Source organism: Sus scrofa, chromosome 9, assembly GCF_000003025.6.
Source record: "Sus scrofa isolate TJ Tabasco breed Duroc chromosome 9, Sscrofa11.1, whole genome shotgun sequence".
Taxonomy (NCBI): Eukaryota; Metazoa; Chordata; class Mammalia; order Artiodactyla; family Suidae; genus Sus; species Sus scrofa.
Window position 1 is genome coordinate 123,304,023 of NC_010451.4, and position 17,821 is coordinate 123,321,843.

Consider the following 17,821-nt stretch of genomic DNA (forward strand, 5'->3'; position numbering starts at 1 on the left):
AGTGCTCATCTCCTTTCCAGTGGCTCTTAGTCATCTTCCTCCGTGTGCCTTCGCCTGACAGTTAAGCAGCCTTGTAAATAGCAGAGTGCTCTCTAGCAGGTGTAAAAATTCAGCTGAAGCCCTTGCTGGCCGTAGCGGCACAAGTTGGGTGAAAAAAAATCTGCTCCTCAGATTTTTGCCTATGATCCCAGTCTCAGTAAGATTGTGTGGATGGATTCTTTTGGAAGAACTGACAGTTCTTGCTCACGCCTCAGGTTTTCCACTGGAGTCACAGCCCTTAGCAGTAGGCTCTGCAGTGGCTCTCTCTTCTCTAGATGGGACACTGGCAGAGATGGTGTCCCATCTCTCCCTGTTAAAACTCTACTCCACTGAGAGAGCTGCTTCCCAGTCACTGTTGTCCCTCTTCCCATGATCAGGAAACTCCATCTGTATTGTCGGCAAGTTCTTAGGAAGGACCGGCTCCCCTTTTTTTTTTTTTTTTTTTTTTTTTGTAACCAGCCCAGTGGCTCCTATTGGCTCAGGGTGTCTGAAGGTACCAAACCACTGTTTGGTACCAGACACACTGTGATAGCTCCCCACACTTTTCATCCAGAGGCCTCTAAACAGTTGGCCAACTCTGTCCTTGACCTCATTACCATTTAAATGTCCTCTGACATAGCCATCGACCGAGAGGTTGTCACCTCTTCAGTATCACCTCTGAAATCATTCCACCCAGGTCATAAGCCAACAGACACAGTGTCTGGTATAGAGCAGTCCTTTAATAAATGTGCATGGCATTGAATTGTTTCATTTGGCCAGGGATGTTGGCACAATAATGCCATATTCTTCCAGAGAGTGGAAGAAATTTTTTGAAAAGACTATGACTGCCTAATATTTAAACAAACTGTTCACTGTTTAAACTATGGCATTTTTCTGCCGAACAGAGAAACTGAGCAGAAACAGGTTTACCATCTAGCATTGGTCTTCCATATGGCTGAGTGTGACAAATGATGTCATTTGTCACAGATATGCTAGTCGCCAGCAGAATGATGAATGGTTCCACATGCAGGTTAAAAACAGTGGTTTCTCTTTTCCAATGCTTAAAAAAAAAAAAATTCTATTCTAGGGCTAGCCACCTGTAAGTTACCAGGCTTACAAACCAATTGAGGCCAAGGGTGTGGCCCTTGCTGGGAAGGAAGTCTTGTCTGGGTGAGAATTGATAATGGCCATTACGTCATGACTGATTCTCTCTTATGCACGCATTACCTCTGAACTTGGCATTCCTTTGCAGGAGTGGCCGGAGTGGATACCCTTCGATGAGTCCACTCTCCCCGCAGGAAATATTCCAGTTGGCTTGTATGGACCCAGCCGATGATGGACAGTTCCAGGAACAGCAGTCTCTGGTGAATGAATGAGTTACATGAGCTCAAAAATACTTTCTTGGTTTCCTGATCCCTCCCACTCTCATTTTCAAGTTTTATTTCATAGCCATGATCCATAAGAAAAACCTTTTCTGATAGCCCAACCAATCACCATGGGAGCTTCCAACCATCTCCCTTTTCATAAATGAGTTCCTCCTGTTCTCTGACAAGTGCTTGCTCTCTGATTGTACAACCTTAGAGGTTTTTTACCTGCTGCAGGAGCTTAAAATGCTTCAAGCCATGCCCTCTTCATTCATGCTTCTGTGCCTCGAATGGAGAAGCAAAAGTTAGAAATAAAATCTTGCCTTTGATAGGGAACCTTAGGTTGAATCATAAGAATGAGTGGCACCACCGAGGCAGCTTCCTGTAGCCCAGGAATGCCACATGCCAGCCCTGAAGCGATGCCCACCTCCTGGAGAACTGAGGGGGAGCCTGTGTAACAGTGATTGGTGTCCGCTAGAACATGTGGAAGAATCTCATGCCTCTGCTCTGTGTGGCTCAGGCAAATTGTTCCTTTTGGTCGCTATTCTACACGATCAAATACATTCTAAGAGGCCCCAGACATCACTCTCCTGAGCCTAAAGATTTTCATTAGCATAAATGGCAAAATTCCTGAGAACTCTACTGAGTGGACTTTAAACTTAGAGACCAGAGGGCAGACAGAATTTTCAGTTTTATGAATACAAAGCTAAAATGTGATTCCCAGAGATGATGGAGTTTCCTGTTATTCTTAGTTTGGGAGCCATGAGATCATGTTCCCTCCTGAGCTTAGAATTAAAGCCTAGGTCATTGGCTTGGAGAGAAAAAGGGCAAAACCCAGGCTTTCCAGGAGTCTATAGAGACAGCTTGGGCTAAGTGAGTTCCACGTCCCTTTGATTCTAATTCATCTGTGCTCTTCTCTCCCCTTCATTTTTTTCCCCTGACCCCTCACCACTGCTACCGTGTACCCCAGAGCCTTCCTGAATGGATGTGTGGGTGGAGTCAGTGTGGCCTGTCTGTGGAGGGCATGTCTGATGGAACGGGTACCCTTCTGAGGGCAACAGACACTTCAGTAACTCCAGCAAATGAGTGATTCCATCTCCAGTGACTGAGACAGGGAATTGTGCATGGTTGTATTGGGGAGACAGCCAGACCAGCCCGCGCCCCCAGTGTCTGCATGTTGCCTGAGGGGGTTCTTAGTAAGATGGCTAAGAATCCTTGGAGGGATTCCTTGCCTTCCTCTTGCAAAATTAGACCAAGGCCCAGGGACTAATTGGTATAGATATGTCACTCTTAAAAGGGCTTCTCATTTTATGGCTTGCCTGGTGATGTGTCCAGTGGGAAAAAAAAAAACCTCAATAATGTATCCTTTCTTTCGCAGGGAGGCTTTGTCACATCATCCTTTCTGCAGGTTCCCCAGGGCTGAGACATAGTGCCAGGACTCTCTGGATCTGTGTTCATCTCATTGTCAGTACTGGCGTGTGTATTTCAAGTCAGGTGTCAGCTCGTGCTATACACTCACCACTGTGTACTGCTGCCCATCCTCTGGGGCCCCCTGCTCCACATCCTGGGGCCTGGCCATGATGTGTGTGTGCGTGCGTGTCTTGCACCACCTCTGATACCCGTAGACTGCAGCGTTGTTATCACATCTGTTGTGAGTCGGACCTGTGTGCTATATACTGCAAACACTGTAACTTACTCAAGTGCACACATCACGTCCTGTGAAGGCAGTTCCTACCAGGAGCCACTCCGCTACATGGTCGTGGAGGCCAAGTGGATGTCTCAGGCACCTCTTCCTTTACCAGTACTGTACTCCTACTCCCAGGGTTTTAGGGTGTCATGTCCTAAACAAAAGAAAGTTTTAGTGTCCAGTATAATCTCCAGATGTCCAGGATATTCCTAGGCCTCTTTGTTGGGTGGCCCATATAAACATTTTTCAAGCAGCTCTGCTTTTTATGCAGTGACACTAACTGTTTATATAGAGCATGTACATTTGCCAAACTAATATCCTTTACACAGGAAAATTAAGGGCCCTAGAGAACCTTAGAGATTTCCAATCCCACCTTCTTAAAGCTCTCAACTAGCACAGTCCAGTACAATAGCCACGGCCAATGGGTAGTGATTTGGACACTTGAAATGTGGCTAGTCCAAACTGCTGTCCTCTAGTGTTAAATATATACCAGCATAGTCTCATGAATTTTGTTATGTTTATTACATGTTGCCATGGGAATGTTTGCATAGATCAGATTAAGTAAAATCTAGTATTAAATTTCATGTTTTGTTTTACTTTTACAAATGTAACCACTAGGAAATTTTAAATTATGTAAGTGACTCCCATTTTATTTCTCTTGGACTGCACTAGTCTAGAGCATTCCTAAAAGATAGCTACCCGTTCCCTTTGGGGGATGGTTTCAATCATAAGAAAGCTCTTTTTTTTTTTTTTTTTGTCTTTTTGCCATTTCTTGGGCTGCTCCCGCGGCATATGGAGGTTCCCAGGCTAGGGGTCTAATTGGAGCTGTAGCTGCCGGCTTAAGCCAGAGCCACAGCCGTGCAGGATCCAAGCCACATCTGCAACCTACACCACAGCTCACAGCAATGCCGGATCCTTAACCCACTGAGCAAGGCCAGGGATCGAACCCGCAACCTCATGGTTCCTAGCCGGATTCGTTAACCAGAGCCATGACGGGAACTCCAAGAAAGCTCTTAAAGTCATGTTTTTTTAAGGCTTGAGAAGATATATTTGACACTAGAAAATAGTGACTTTCCTTAAAACACTGGTTGCTATTTAATTGACATTTTTTTCAGATTAAAAGAATAAACCCAACACTACCAACTCTCAAAAAGTAAATTTCGCAAAGCTATAAAATCTGGAGACTCACCTAGTGATAAATAAGATGATACTTGACTAGAAAAAGGTGACCTTGGAGTTTCTGTAGTACGTTAAGAACCTGACTGCAGTGGCTCCGGTCACTGCAAGTTCTATCTCCAGCCTGGTGCAGTGGGTTAAAGGATCCAGCATTTCCACAGCTGTGGCTTGGATTCAGTCCCTGGCCTGGGAACTTCCAGGTTCGGAAGTCCACTTCACAGGTGGGGCCGTAAAATTTTTTTAAAAAAGAAAGAAACACAAAGGTGATTTCAACCTCTCAATCCTAGGTAGAGCTTTTGGAAGTCCACTTTGCAGGTGAAGCCGTAAAATTAAAAAAAAAAAAGAAAGAAAGACACAAAAAGGTGACTTTTACCTCTCAATCCTAGTTAGAGCTTTCTGTTTGGGACATCTGGTATACCACACATGTGCACACATGGACACAGGCATGCATACACATATAACCAAGGCCTTAAAGACTCAAGTCTCTCTTCAAAAAGCCATTCTTCATATGGAAGAGGCAGAATCATCCACTGGAAGAAGAAGCAATGAGATGGAACCAAGTCCCACAAGCTTGGCTGTGTGTTTATTTCCAGGAGCCAGAGGTTAGTGAATTAAAAAGCGTGCAGTCCTCTAACCATGGCATCTACCTTGCTTCGGACACCCAGGAGCATGCGGGATCCGGGAGGGCATCCTCTATGCCACGCCTGACTGTGGATCCCCAGGTAAAAAGCAACCACCACCTACCATATGCAGTGGCATCCTGGGCTGTATTGAATTGGTGGGGTATGAAAAAGCATCTGATAGTTTCGACTTGTCCTCGCTCCTTCTCTATAAGCAAGACCTGGCTCATGTTCCTCCACGGTAGGTTTCCAATGAAGCCCTAACTGCAATAGCCTACCCAGAAAAATGGCATAACTCCCTCTGGACAGGCTCAGCATCCTCAAGACGCAACCAGCCATGCAAGGAATAGTTTCCAGGATCTTCCCCGTGTCTCTTTTCCTCCTTCCCTGGCTCCTCTGGCACACGTGCAGTTACCTACACACACAGCTCTGTGTCAGGACTGTCTGTCCTATAACCAGTGCAGGCCACACCTCATTTCCTTGTCTGTTTTCCTGGCTTCTTTTTTTGTCTGTCTGTCTTACATCGAGTTTTGACAGAGACAAGAAGTTTCTGTGGATCTGTTTTGTGGGTCTGTGGCAGATCAAGATGCCATGGTGTAAGGCAGAGCTAGGGAGACCGGGGAGGCAGGGAGCCCTTCAGTAACAAGGTCGCCGAAGCTCTAGCGCTATGGGGCAGGGCCTTCCCTCAGGAGGGCACACCACCCAAAGGCACAGCCTCCCAACGTGGAGACTTTTTGACAGCTGCCCTCACTTGTGTCAGAGCAGCTCAAAGTTCACTGCAGGTCCTAGCTAAGGCCCTGAGGTAGGTGGCTGTGCGGGCAGCTTGCACAGGACGCGCAGCTGCCTGCTTTTCTGAGCAGAGAGAGGAGCCCTGCGCAGCCCAGGCACCGTGTTAACCTAAAGACACCTTTGGAACAGCCTTCTCCAGTGAAGGTCTGAGCAAGAGGGATTCAGGGGAGGTGACAGTTTGCAGTCTTTCCCAATCTCAGTCCCACACCTGGCTTACTTGCAGACCGTGTCAGTCATTAATCCAGACTTGTGTTCCTCGGGGGGGGGGCTCGTGTTTTCAGGTGGTGACAGACCCTAGCTCCATGAGGCGTTCCTTCTCCACCATCCGGGATAAGCGCTCCAATTCCTCGTGGCTGGAGGAGTTCTCCATGGAGCGAAGCAGCGAAAACACCTACAAGTCGCGTCGCCGGAGTTACCACTCCTCCCTGAGGCTGTCGGCCCACCGCCTGAACTCTGACTCAGGTGAGCAGGCTGCAGAGCGGGCCTCTCTGTGCTGCTCCTGCCCCGATGGGCTGATTCGGACAAGAGCGGGAAATCGCTGGAATGGAATCCAGATAAAGATAAGGTGGCAGAGAGTGAAGGAAGAAGGTTCCTTAACAAAGGGGGTTCCCTCTCTGACTCACCTCCTGAAACAAAGCAACAGAACCCCCGCTCTGGCCGTCCTGAAAGCTGATGAGGTTGCTTCCCTCCAGGGTAGGGCTGTCGCCATCACTCAAATGCAGGTCTCCCGAGGGCCTTTCTGCAGAACCACTGGGCTAGCTTAGGGGTGGGTTAAGACCCCTGGCAGGGGCTGGGCTTTACCCACCGACTGCACTTCAGTCCAAACGGTGTGACCTAGAATTGTTTTAGGTGTTGGACTTTGTTTGTTAAGGAAAAGGGTCATATTGATAGAAGCAGAAATCACCGGTCTGGTTCAAATTATTTCACTAGGGAGGAAGCAGAGAGTTAAAAAAAAAAAAGCCGTGACATGCCCCGTATCAGTGAGTGGCAGAAAGGAGACGAGATGTGCCTTCCTTGGACTTTGGTCTCACAGCATTACAGTAACTGTGTCTTTGCTTCACTCACAGCACCTTTTTTTTTTTTTTTTTTGTCTTTTGTCTTTTGTCTCTTTAGAGCCACATCCGTGGCATATGAAGGTTCCCAGGCTAGGGGTGGAATCAGAGCTGTTGCAGCTGGCCTACACCACAGCCACAGCCACGCCAGATCCAAGCCGCGTCTGTGACCTACACCACAGCTCAGGGCAACGCTGGATCCTTAACCCACTGAGTGAGACCAGGGAATGAACCCACACCTCATGGTTCCTAGTCAGATTTGTTTCTGCAGTGCCACAACGGGAATTCCTACAGCACCTTCTTAACTCCCTTCTGCTAGTGCCCTCTTCCCCCAAGAACACACACCCATGTTGGGGACATAGACAATTCCTAGGCCACATTGCTGGCAAAGATTCTACCTTGGTGTCTAGCATCAGCAGAAGCGGAGGAGAACGAATGATGCGTCCTTGGATGTACACGTCTTTCCGGTGGCAACTTGCACACTTACCTCTTCACAAAAGGGTGACTGTCCAGCCTCCCCTTGCAGAGCTCCTGAGGACATGTCTGCAGAAACTGCAATTCTCCAGGGGCCTGGTCCCAGGCTGTGAGACTTGTCAGCAACCAGGATGGGCAGGGTTCTGATCCTTTGCTCTGTCATCTCTCACAGGCCACAAGTCCGACACCCACCGCTCAGGGGGCAGAGAGCGGGGGCGATCGAAAGAGCGAAAGCATCTTCTCTCTCCCGACGTCTCTCGCTGCAACTCCGAGGAACGAGGGACCCAGGCCGACTGGGAGTCCCCAGAGCGTCGTCAGTCCAGGTCTCCCAGCGAGGGCAGGGCACAGACCCCCAGCAGACAGGTGAGCGTGGAGAGCAAGCTGAACCTCTGCAGAAAGACAGGGAAGGTGGGCTTTTAACCTTCGGTCACCCTCATGCGGGCATCCACTCAAACCTCAGTTGCGCAGGAAGCTATATCCATTGTGCACAGACATTAGCAACTTCACACTTGTGTGCTCAGAAGTGATGGGAATTCACAGAAATCCACAGAGTCCCCCAGGAAAGACAGTGGTGTCTGGGGGTCCTTCCATCTTGGTCCTCAGAACCCAGAGATACAAAGTCACAACAAGTGAGTTCACAGATATCTCAGGCCAATTGAAGACCAAAGGCTGGATTTTAGCCAGAAAGGTTTCTTTAACCAGTCGCATGACCCTTCGTATTGGTTGGAATGGGGATTCCTTTCTCAATAGGGGATTCAAAAGTCAGGTCAGTTCAACTTCACTGATCTAGTTTTTAGCCACCCCAAGAGGAAGAAGCAGAGGTCTGCTTTTGGTCTGTTGCTGAAACACCAGCCTCGGTCTGTAAGCAATGAGATCCTGCAGTACAGCACAGGGAACTGTATGTGGTCACTTGTGATGGAACATGATGGAAGATAATGTGAGGAAAAGAATGTACATATACATTTATGACTGGGTCACTTTGCTGTAGAGCAGAAATTGACAGAACACTGTCAATCAACTACAATAGAAAAAATTAAATCTTATTGCTTTTTTAAAATAACTGCCAAAGCTGTGTGGAAACATCCTCTGGGGGCTTCTGCCATGGCTCAGCAGGTGAAGACTCTGACTACAGCAGCTCAGGTCACTGTAGCGGCACGGGTTTGATCCCTGGCCTCACCCAGTGGGTTGGTTAAAGGATCCAGCATTGCCACAGCGGCAGGGTAGGCTGGCAGCTGCTGCTCATATTCAGTCCCTGGCCTGGGAACTTCCATAAGCCACAGGTGCGGCCATAAAAACAAACAAAGCATCCTCTGGTTCTGTTTTCGTCCTCACTAGCATCCCTTGCTCCCTGCCTAGCCCCCAACCCCGACTCCGCCACACACACACTCCCAGACTCTCAGAGACCAGATGGGAGCGCCACCCAACAGCAGTGAGCAGCAGGGAAGAGGTGGGGCTGCCAGAGCCAACTCTTGGAGGCAGTTTACTTCTAGAGCAGTGGTGTCAAGTTTTGCACAAAACAGAATCACCTAGGGCTTGTTCGAATGGCACATTTGTGGGAACGCAAGGCTTCTGCTTCAGCAGTGAGACCTGCTAGAAAGTGGAACCCAGAAATCTTCATCTGGACGGACCCCAGAATCTCCCAGGAGATGGTGTGCAGGTGGTTCCCAGGTCACACACACCTTGAGAAGCCCTGTTCTGGAGGTCTATTTACCAACCCCTGGGCCTCAGGGACCCTTGGGAGTAGGTGAGCAGATCCAATCAGGCCTGAACCAGCAGATGAGTTTGTGGGCATAGAAGCTGAGGTAGGCCTAGCAAGCAACTTAATACAAAGATGCCAAAAGAGAAGATGAGAGAGGGTATCTGCTTGCCCTTAGATCCAATTCTTGGCGTTCCCATCATGGCTCAGCGCAAACAAACCTGACTAGTATCCATGAGGATGCGGGTTTGATCCCTGGCTCCACTCAGTGGGCTAAGGATCCAGCACTGCGGCTCACAGGTGTAGCTCAGATCTGGTGTTGCTATGGCTGTGTCATAGGCTGGCAGCTGTAGCTCTGATTTAACCCCTCATCTGGAAACTTCCATATGCCACACCTGCGGCCCTAAAAACAAAACAAAACAAACAGTTCTCATGTTCCCCAGACAGAGCAAAACTAGAGCATTCATTCACTTTTTGTGTAATTGTCTTTCCCAAAAGCTTCGAGGCTTTCTTTCAATGGGCCACGTGCTATAGAGAGAGCGCTTCCGTTCATTGCTGCTCAACGACATGTTTGTTCCATGGACTGGCAGCACCTGAGAGCTTGTTAGAAATGCACAATCTCAGGCCCCAGCCCCAAACTTCTGACCCAATCTGCAGTTCAACAAGACCCCCAGGGATGCATGAGCGTGCTGAAAGTGACACACCTGGGCTCCACGGTATGGGCTCCTCAGTCTCCCTTAACCTCCACAAGCCTGAGTAGACATGACTGGTAGCAGAGCAGTGGCTCTAGTGGGAGGGGTTAGGGACCTTAACCAAGTCCCAAGGAAGGACACTGCCCAACCTAAATGCCTAACTGCACGTTTCTCCCACTGTTCAGGGCACAGGGTCCCTGAGCGAAAGCTCCATCCCCTCCGTCTCTGACACCAGCACCCCAAGACGAAGTCGTCGGCAGCTCCCACCCGTCCCTCCAAAGCCTCGGCCCCTCCTTTCCTACAGCTCCCTGATGAGACACACTGGGAGCATCTCCCCACCTGCTGATGGAAGCGAGGGTGGCTCCCCACTGACCTCCCAAGCTCTGGAGGGCAACGATGCGGGCCTGCCCGAGTCTTCCAACCCCCGGCACGCACCACAGGGCCAGCCTGCCTCCCCTCCACGCTACATCTCCGAGCCCTACCTGGCCCTGCACGAAGACTCCCACGCCTCGGACTGTGGCGAGGAGGAGACGCTCACCTTTGAGGCAGCTGTGGCCACCAGCCTGGGCCGCTCCAACACCATCGGCTCTGCCCCGCCCCTGCGGCACAGCTGGCAGATGCCCAACGGGCACTATCGGCGGCGGAGGCGTGGGGGGCCTGGACCCGGCATGATGTGTGGAGCCGTCAGCGACCTCCTGAGTGACACGGAAGAAGACGATAAATGCTAGAGGCTGCTCCCCCCTCCGATGCATGCTCTTCTCTCACACGGAGAAAACCAAGACCTGAATTGGGAAGCCAGTGCGGCCCGGGGGGGAGGAAGAGGGAGGAAGGAGCTGGAAGGACAGCATGCATCAGCTGAGAGGAGGAAGGGCAGGACAGAAGGACCACCAGTCAAACCCACCCAATTGCTATATTCCCCTTCGCCAAGATGGGCACTGCCATAGTTCTGCCTCTTTGCTGGGGAAGGAACCTATGAGACCGTGGAGGGTTATTCCCAGGGGAGAAGGGACACGAGGATGGCTTTGCTTCCCCTTGCCCCTTCCCACTTTTCTATAGCCGTGAAGGGACAGAGCCAGCCTGGGTCTCTGCGCACTGCCCTGAAAAGCCTGGAGGACCTTCTGGCTCTTACCTGGGGAGTGTGGAGACCCTGGGAGAGGAATTCATCCCTCCCCAGCTCTTCCTCCCCAGCCAGCACCCCTGCCGCCAGGGCAGCTGCGACCGTGTCTCATGCGTGATCCTGTGGCTTGCTTCCATGGAAGCAGCACAGGCTGAGTTCACGATCATGGGATGTCAAGGGTAGGAGGCAGAGAGGGAGGAGAGGGTAGACGGGGAAGGTGTGGGGGTGCTGCGGTGGCCGCAGTCAGCGAGGGCTGGTCTGGATGAGCAAAGCCATAGTGCGGCAGCCTGCCTGCAAGGAGAAGGGCCAAGAAGCCGAGGGCTGGTGGTGCTGGTCGGCACGGTCCTGTCTGAGGCATCACCCACTCAGTAGGTGCTGTGCTTCTTAGGCAAGGAGGCCCCACCCCGGGGTCCACAGAGGTGCCTCAGGCTCTGGTACAGGTGATATTTTCAAAGTGTTTCATGAGCTCTGTGACCAGGGCACTGGCTGCTGAGAGTGGGGTCAGAGCTTTGGTGCTGGTGCCCTGTGTCACAGCAGACCTAAGCCCTGGACATGCTGGGCATGGGGGAGCCCTGGAGGTGGGTAAGTGTGGCAGGGAGCACTTAAGGGACTCAGGCAGGGTCTGTTTTCCAAAGAGTATAGAAATAACCTGTCTGTGGAATGGTTTACACCGCCCCAGCACAGACTGGCTGAAGGTCAGCCCAGACTCGGGCAGGAGGCAACAGGCCTCTGTGCCAGGCAGCAAGGCCAGTGCTGTGCCCAGCCAGTGAGGCCCAGTGCCAGTGGCCCGGCCTTCCTGGCCACTCCCCAAGAGAGCAGCACATACGTATCCTAGGTGGGCTCCCCCTCACCTGATGGGGACTTCCAAAGAGATGGGATGGGCCAACAGATTGAAAGGAAGAAGCTTCAGTGAGAGAAGTCTGAGTTTACTGAGGCACTCCTGCGAGGGAGGGGCCCTCCATTTAGCAGCTTCTGCAGCTTCCTTGTGGTGGAGGTAGGTTTGCTAGAATAATTGCAGGTGATGAGTGCATATACCTCAGCTTAGACCTGGGCTGCTCCTTCTAGCAGAGCAGACCCTGATGGGGCCTCAGCACATAAGGTGGCAGGCCTGGGGCCCCGGTGGCCCTGAATACTCCCCTGGGCTCGGCCCCTCCTCAGAGTAGGAGCTGAGCTGAAGACAGCCTCAGGATCTTATTCCTAGCCCTCCAAAACTCAGAAGCATCGAGCACAAGAGATCCCTTTCTTGGCTGATCGATGCTCCTTTATGACCCAGATCATCCATTAGGTGGAAACACATTGCCCCCTATGTCCCTCTCCCGTCCCCCAGCACCATCACTGGCCGGTGGAAGGGTTTCCTGGAAGGGGCTACCAGCAGGGCCTTCCTTTCCCAGCCAGGAGCAGGTGGAGCCTGCCTCATGAGACCCTCCAGAGGGAGGCTTGGAGGCCCCTGCCAGAGATTGCAGGGGGTAAATGCCCTTCTCCTCCTCCAGCCCAGGCAGACCTCGCCTTTTGGGTGGGAGCAGTCGTGGCTCTTATTTTTCTGAAGAAGTTGGGTTTTTTTGTGTTGTTGTTGTTGTTGTTGAAATAGAACTAAGGCGTAGCTGCCTCGGCTCAGAAAAGCCAGACTCCATCCTGTGGCTGCAGAATCATGTGCGATGGCCCTGCCTTCTCTCCCAGACACGGCTGGAGCTTCAGGCCCACAAACCAAAGTAGTCCTGCAGCAGGAGACCAGTGAGGCAGAGACCAAGGCTTCCTGCTCTGAAACCCTCTTCTCCTTTCACTTTCCTCTCCCACTCGGCACACGTGTGCTGGGGCGGGGGGGAGGGACCAGGCGTGTGACTATAACACCCCGATCCTAACAGACGTGATTGTTACATAAGACTCAGGCGCTGGGCCTCGTACTGTCTTTAAAGGTTTCCTCTGCTCGGCGTCATTTCATGCCAAAGTGCTGCTCTGGGCTGCTTTGTGCGCACAAAATTGCTTTCTCTCACCTCGGCAATGCAGCTTTCCAGAAGGACAGGCTGACACAGGACGGCCGTTCTGCACCTGCGAGTCTGTTGCCTTGTGGTTTGAGAAAGCGGGTCGAAGTGATGCCTTCACGCCATTGCAACAGGAGACATTTAGGCTGGCAGAGCAATTATCAGAGTGGAATTTGCCTGCAAACACCAATTTTACTGTGCCAGGAAACCTTTCGGGACACCTGGGTTCCTTAAACTCACATACATGCAAGCATCTGAGTCCTAAAGAAAGTGGCATAATATCCTATAGATGCAGGTCCCTGACCAACGACCTGGGATTTTCTAGAACAAGTGAACTTATGAACTCACCTCTTTTATTCCACTTCCCCTGACAACGAAATTAGGTTTCTTGTCCCTTAGCCTGTGTTTACTCTTCTATTAAGACCAGAAAATAAAAGACAATTTTCTATTAAGTCACAGAACACATGAGCATAATCTTATAATGGTTTCCTTTCTCTTCTGAATAAATAAGAACTTTACCCTTCCCTCTAAGAGCCGACCGAGAGATCCATTCCAAGGTATCAGATTCTGCCTCTTTCCCCTGCAAAGAGGCCCCCATTGACTCTCAAAACCCATGCTTCTCTTTGGATTAAAAATTCTTTTACAGCATCTCGAGCAATTCCAAGCAAAAGAGGACCACCACCAGTGTTGGAACTACCCAACATGATCCAACTCAGCACCGAAGACTCTTTAGCTGAATGTCCGTTTCCCTTTTACTAAGATGAGTCTTCAGAATCTCCTCCAAACCAAAAAAGAGGGAGGTGGTGGGGAGAGCAGGGGGAAAAGAAGGAAGGAGGAGGAAAAGAAAAGAAACCAAGACAGAGAGATGTTCTAACTAGGCTCGTGTCTAGATAACACCTCTCTTTACTTACCAAGGTTCTAGACAGACTTCTGATGGGGAGGTCATGTCTCTTTCTGGGTATCCCTCTGCCTCTCAACCCCAAGGGGACAGGGTGCCAGCAGGCCATCAGACAAGGCAGTAGGGCTCCAGGCTCCAGGCCAGGGTGCCCTGGGAGCTGGGGTCAAGACAGAATTACGCACACTGTGAAGGGACTGTGTCCCCCAGGCTCGATGTGAGCCATGAACACAGCTGCCCTGTGTAGGGTAGTGCACTTTCGTAGCTGAAGAATCTACATCTACCTTGGGTTTCACTTTTCCCCATTCAGCGTCCCTAGGAGGTACTGACGTCACTGATACCATCTCTCGGAAGCTGAACTCCAGATGTTCTGGATTTTGCCTTCCCTTGATTCTGGGACCACAAAGAGAAGATGTCATGTTCCATCCCTCGGCCAGCACGCAGCCTCCACACATCCTCCCTGACACACGCTAGGTGCTGAGCCTGAGTGCCCTCTGCCCTCCCATCCCAGCCCTTGTTTTGCTGCATGTTCGCAACGACCCAACTCCCGAGGGGGTTAAATCTAATCAGTCCAAGCTTATTTGTCAACACGCCTGCCTCCGCGGTGCCCTCTGCCCTTGGGGAATACTTGATTCTCATGAAATACAGCTGGGGGCTCACGAGGTGATAGTCACAAAATGACCTGAAACAGTGTAAGGTGGGGAATTGCTGCAGAGCGTGTATGAAATGTACACATACTCACTGAAAGCCCACTGCAGGGGAATTAAAGTGAACAATTTTGCTTTTTTAAAGAAAGTTCTCAGTGTTTCATTCCATCCTCACTTCTGAAGCCTGCCTGGATGTCTGGTTTTTGGACAGACTTGTTTCATGGGTCAAGCCAGGGACAAGGTGAGAGGTTCTTTAATTTCTCAGCTCAGCTATCATACATCGTAAGAGGTTGTATTGAATAAAAAAGGCACATGTGTAGCAGGACGGGAGCAAAGAGTCACCTATTGTACGCAGATTTTTTTAAAGTTATGTTTTGAGATCCTCAAAGGCCCAATGCCAGCGTGTGCACAGAATCACAGGAGAGTTTCCAGGCCTTGGGATAGATGCTTGCTCACCTGCTTCTCAAGCATCCTGTCTGTCCCTCCCTCCTGGATTCCAGAGCATCAGGCACAACCTGGAGTTTCAGGAGAGGACTTTATACTGCAGGGAATGAGGAGGACACGGGCCCCTGCAAGTGGCCAGTCAGGGCCTGATGCTTTAACTCCAGACAGGAGCCCCAGCCCCAGAAGGACTCAGGTCCAGCTGTGTATCACTCTGTGTCCCCACTGAGACTGATTTTAACAGAAGCCAAATGAGATTAACTCAGGAGTTGGAACCGAGCCTTTCCATGAGGCGATCAGACGAGAGCCTATGTTAATAAACATTACCTGGATGGGCAGCTTTGTCTTCTTGATCTTCGTTTTGTCCCCTCCGAACCACCCAGTACACCATAGCCAGGTCTGACCCCACAGAGCAGCAGCCAGTGGCCTCTGTGCTAGCGGTAGGGGCAGGCTCAGCCACAGCCTGTGGGGTGATTTGTCAGCTGCAGCTCACCCCATCAGAGAATAGAGACCGACCTCATGGGGGGACAAAAGACTAGCAACAAAAAAAGAACCATCTTTGGTTTCTGATGGCCATCTTTTGCTTCTCTTGCGTCCCTCTGCCTTGAGCCTCTGAGGCTGATGCCTCCCAGAGAGGTCACTCCAAGCCAAAGATAACAGATTCAGATGGGCCCAACCTACCCCAGGGTCTGGGACGCTGCTGTTAAAATTCAAGCCAGTTAGAAAGCAGGCATCAGACTCAGAGGGGAATTTAATCACATCGTTGGTGAGGCTGGGGTGCCTCAACTGCCTTCCTATTCTTATAGTCTTTTTCTTTTCCACTGCATCCCTCCATTCTAGAAATGGGGGGTGGGGAGTGTCTTGACCTTCTAAGTGCAGAAGGAGAGACTTTATAATAAGCCATGCTATTATGTAAACATGTTGTTAAGACTGAAATCTTATTTCTCGGGGTTTGAAAGAGTTGAGTAGATCAGGTAAAAAGAGATCAGGGGAGTTAGGTTTATTTTTATTTTTTGTTTGTGGTTTGATTGCTTTGTTTTTTTTTTTTTCCCCTGTAGTAGGCCTGCTCTAGAACAGCAAAAACAGATGAATGTGTGCTCTGCAGAGCTTTCTCTTTAGGAGTTAATTTCTGTTAAATTTCATGATGTGATGTTTGAGTCAGAAATCTAAGGTTACACAGTACCTGCTCCATCTTCCCTCCCTGGTTTCCTTTTTTGTCTTCTCTCCTTCTCACTGGGCCGCTTGTCTCTTGTTTCTCTATCTCTTCTCCCTCTAGAAACTTAAAATATAATCTAGAAGAATGAAAAGCTGCCTGAAAACATGGGGAAAGCCAAGGAAGTAACAGAATGGCTAACGTTTCATAGGTCCTTTTTAACCAATAAATACAAAGCTTACCTCTTGGTGAAAAGATACAATTTTTTAGAAGAATGTAGTAATTTGGTACATGAAAATTACTGAGAGTCAGAAACAGTCAATTCTGTTCTAGTCCTTTGCACTAACTTGTGCCTTCAGCAAGATATTGCATCTCTACTGTCTTTCCCATTTAGGAAAATTAAACTATTAATGCTTGGCAAGTTCATGGACGTGTCAAGTGTTTAGAAGTTAGTAACTCATCATTTAAAGCATTTAGTCTCCACAAATCAATTTAGAAAAGTCTTCACTCCCTATATCCCACTTAGGACCTATGAAATTCCTGGCATTGCTGTATTGCTGTAACCTTTTTTTTTTCTTCTTTTTTTTTTGAGCAACTCATGTTTAATGGAACCTGAATCAGGATTGCTTTAATTTCACACTCTATTCCTCTATTTTTCCCTCCCTCCTCTTCTTAGCTTTCAAACAACAACAACAACAACAACAAACCCAGGGAGGGAGTCAAGTGTTCATGCTCAGAGCTTTCCAGGGTCTTCTTTGTGGATACTGAGCCGTCTTAGATCAAGCACTCACAAGCTAAGACCAGAGGCTCACCAAGAACCCTTCTCCTCTTCCCTACTGGAGATCTGAGTGTGTGTCTCTCTCTGTTCTGCAGGTGGCCAGGGATAAGAACGGATTGTTCTCAGTGCTCTGGAGCCAGAGGCCAGAGCGTGTACCAGGGAGTACCACTTCCCTTAGAGGAGGGCCCCCAAACTGAGAGGACCCTAAATCTGCCAAATTCAAATCTGACCTTATTTGGTGACTCAATTTTCTTTCCAGTACTCTAATGTCTTATAGTGATGGCCTGCACCAGACAAGAACCGCCACTCAAGGCAAGTCTAGTAGAAATCTTGATAAAGGATGAGCAGGAAAAACACACTCCAAAACTTCAAAGTGCCATTAATCAATGTTTAAAAACAAAAGTAATAAGAAACGAGGGCTAAACCATGTAATCTAACTGCCAATTAACGTATACAGTAGTTGTGGTTTTAGTTACATTTGATATGGAGCTATATAGAGTTAAGCAGATTCCAACAGATTTAGCAAAAACATAGGTATTGTATTTTAATGGCTACCAATGGAGAGATGTATTTAGCCTGCAGGCCAAACTTCAATCAGTGTTTTTCTATCCTGGGGTTTTGTGACCAAGCCAAAATTTATACAAAGCCACCCTAAGTGCTGCAATTGCAGAGGAACTTCCCTCTTGGTGACATTAGAGAGACGTCCAACTCTACTCAAACTGCATCTAAGATTTGGAACTCACCCAGAAAAACAGAGGAGAAAAATCTAAAGCACCAAGTGTGCGTGGCATTTCGTAGCTGGGACAACTGGGACAGAGGCGAGGAAGACAAGTTCTAGAACGAAGACAAGGTTAAGGTGGGAAATACCAGCTGGTCCCAGGAAGAGGATGAGTGGAGGTGTGTGACCTGGGTCTTCATTTATACCACATCACTGGTCAACTTGTTAGCAAGATAGCAGATGCAGAGGGGTTCTTTCCACTCTAGGTAGTGGATTTGAAGGCCTCAGGGGATTAAAGGAGCCCTGGGGAAAAAATTTCCAGACTTGGGAGATGGAGGGAAAGGAGGTTTTTGCTTTCAAGCAGCCTGAAGACAATCTCTGTGACTTCAGGAGCTCTTCAGTATACTAGTGCCAATAGTACATTGATCTTCCTGGTGGTACAAGTGCCACAGGAGGGGAGAAGGGCATTGAGGGGGATGGGAGTTGAGCTTCATTGGGCATAGATTTCAACCTCCCCAGGGTGCA

At 49.5% G+C, this 17,821-nt stretch overlaps 1 protein-coding gene and 1 long non-coding RNA gene across 11 annotated transcripts in view; one reads left to right on the forward strand and one right to left on the reverse strand.

The window, feature by feature from the left end:
• The window catches only part of CACNA1E (calcium voltage-gated channel subunit alpha1 E), a 490,987-nt gene extending 476,637 nt beyond the window's left edge, over positions 1–14,350 (forward strand). For 3 of the 9 annotated variants that reach the window (XM_021102617.1, XM_021102618.1, XM_021102619.1), the window contains exons 46-50: positions 1,271–1,382; positions 4,839–4,967; positions 5,936–6,116; positions 7,353–7,543; positions 9,754–13,116. In XM_021102617.1, coding sequence (XP_020958276.1) covers positions 1,271–1,382; positions 4,839–4,967; positions 5,936–6,116; positions 7,353–7,543; positions 9,754–10,296 — 1,156 coding nt within the window. In that variant the 3' untranslated portion in view covers positions 10,297–13,116. Of the gene's footprint in view, positions 1–1,270; positions 1,383–4,838; positions 4,968–5,935; positions 6,117–7,352; positions 7,544–9,753 lie in introns of all 9 variants that reach the window. The other 6 variants (XM_021102616.1, XM_021102615.1, XM_021102614.1 and 3 more) reach the window with 5 other exon arrangements.
• LOC106505021 lies at positions 466–10,236 on the reverse strand. 2 transcript variants are annotated; one of them, XR_002347088.1, is made up of 4 exons: positions 10,107–10,236; positions 7,194–7,569; positions 3,079–3,223; positions 466–1,667 (listed from the first exon to the last, which is right to left on the reverse strand). It is a non-coding gene; the product is annotated as an uncharacterized LOC106505021 (long non-coding RNA). The 2 variants fall into 2 exon arrangements; XR_002347089.1 differs by lacking the exons at positions 7,194–7,569; positions 10,107–10,236 and adding an exon at positions 4,259–4,840.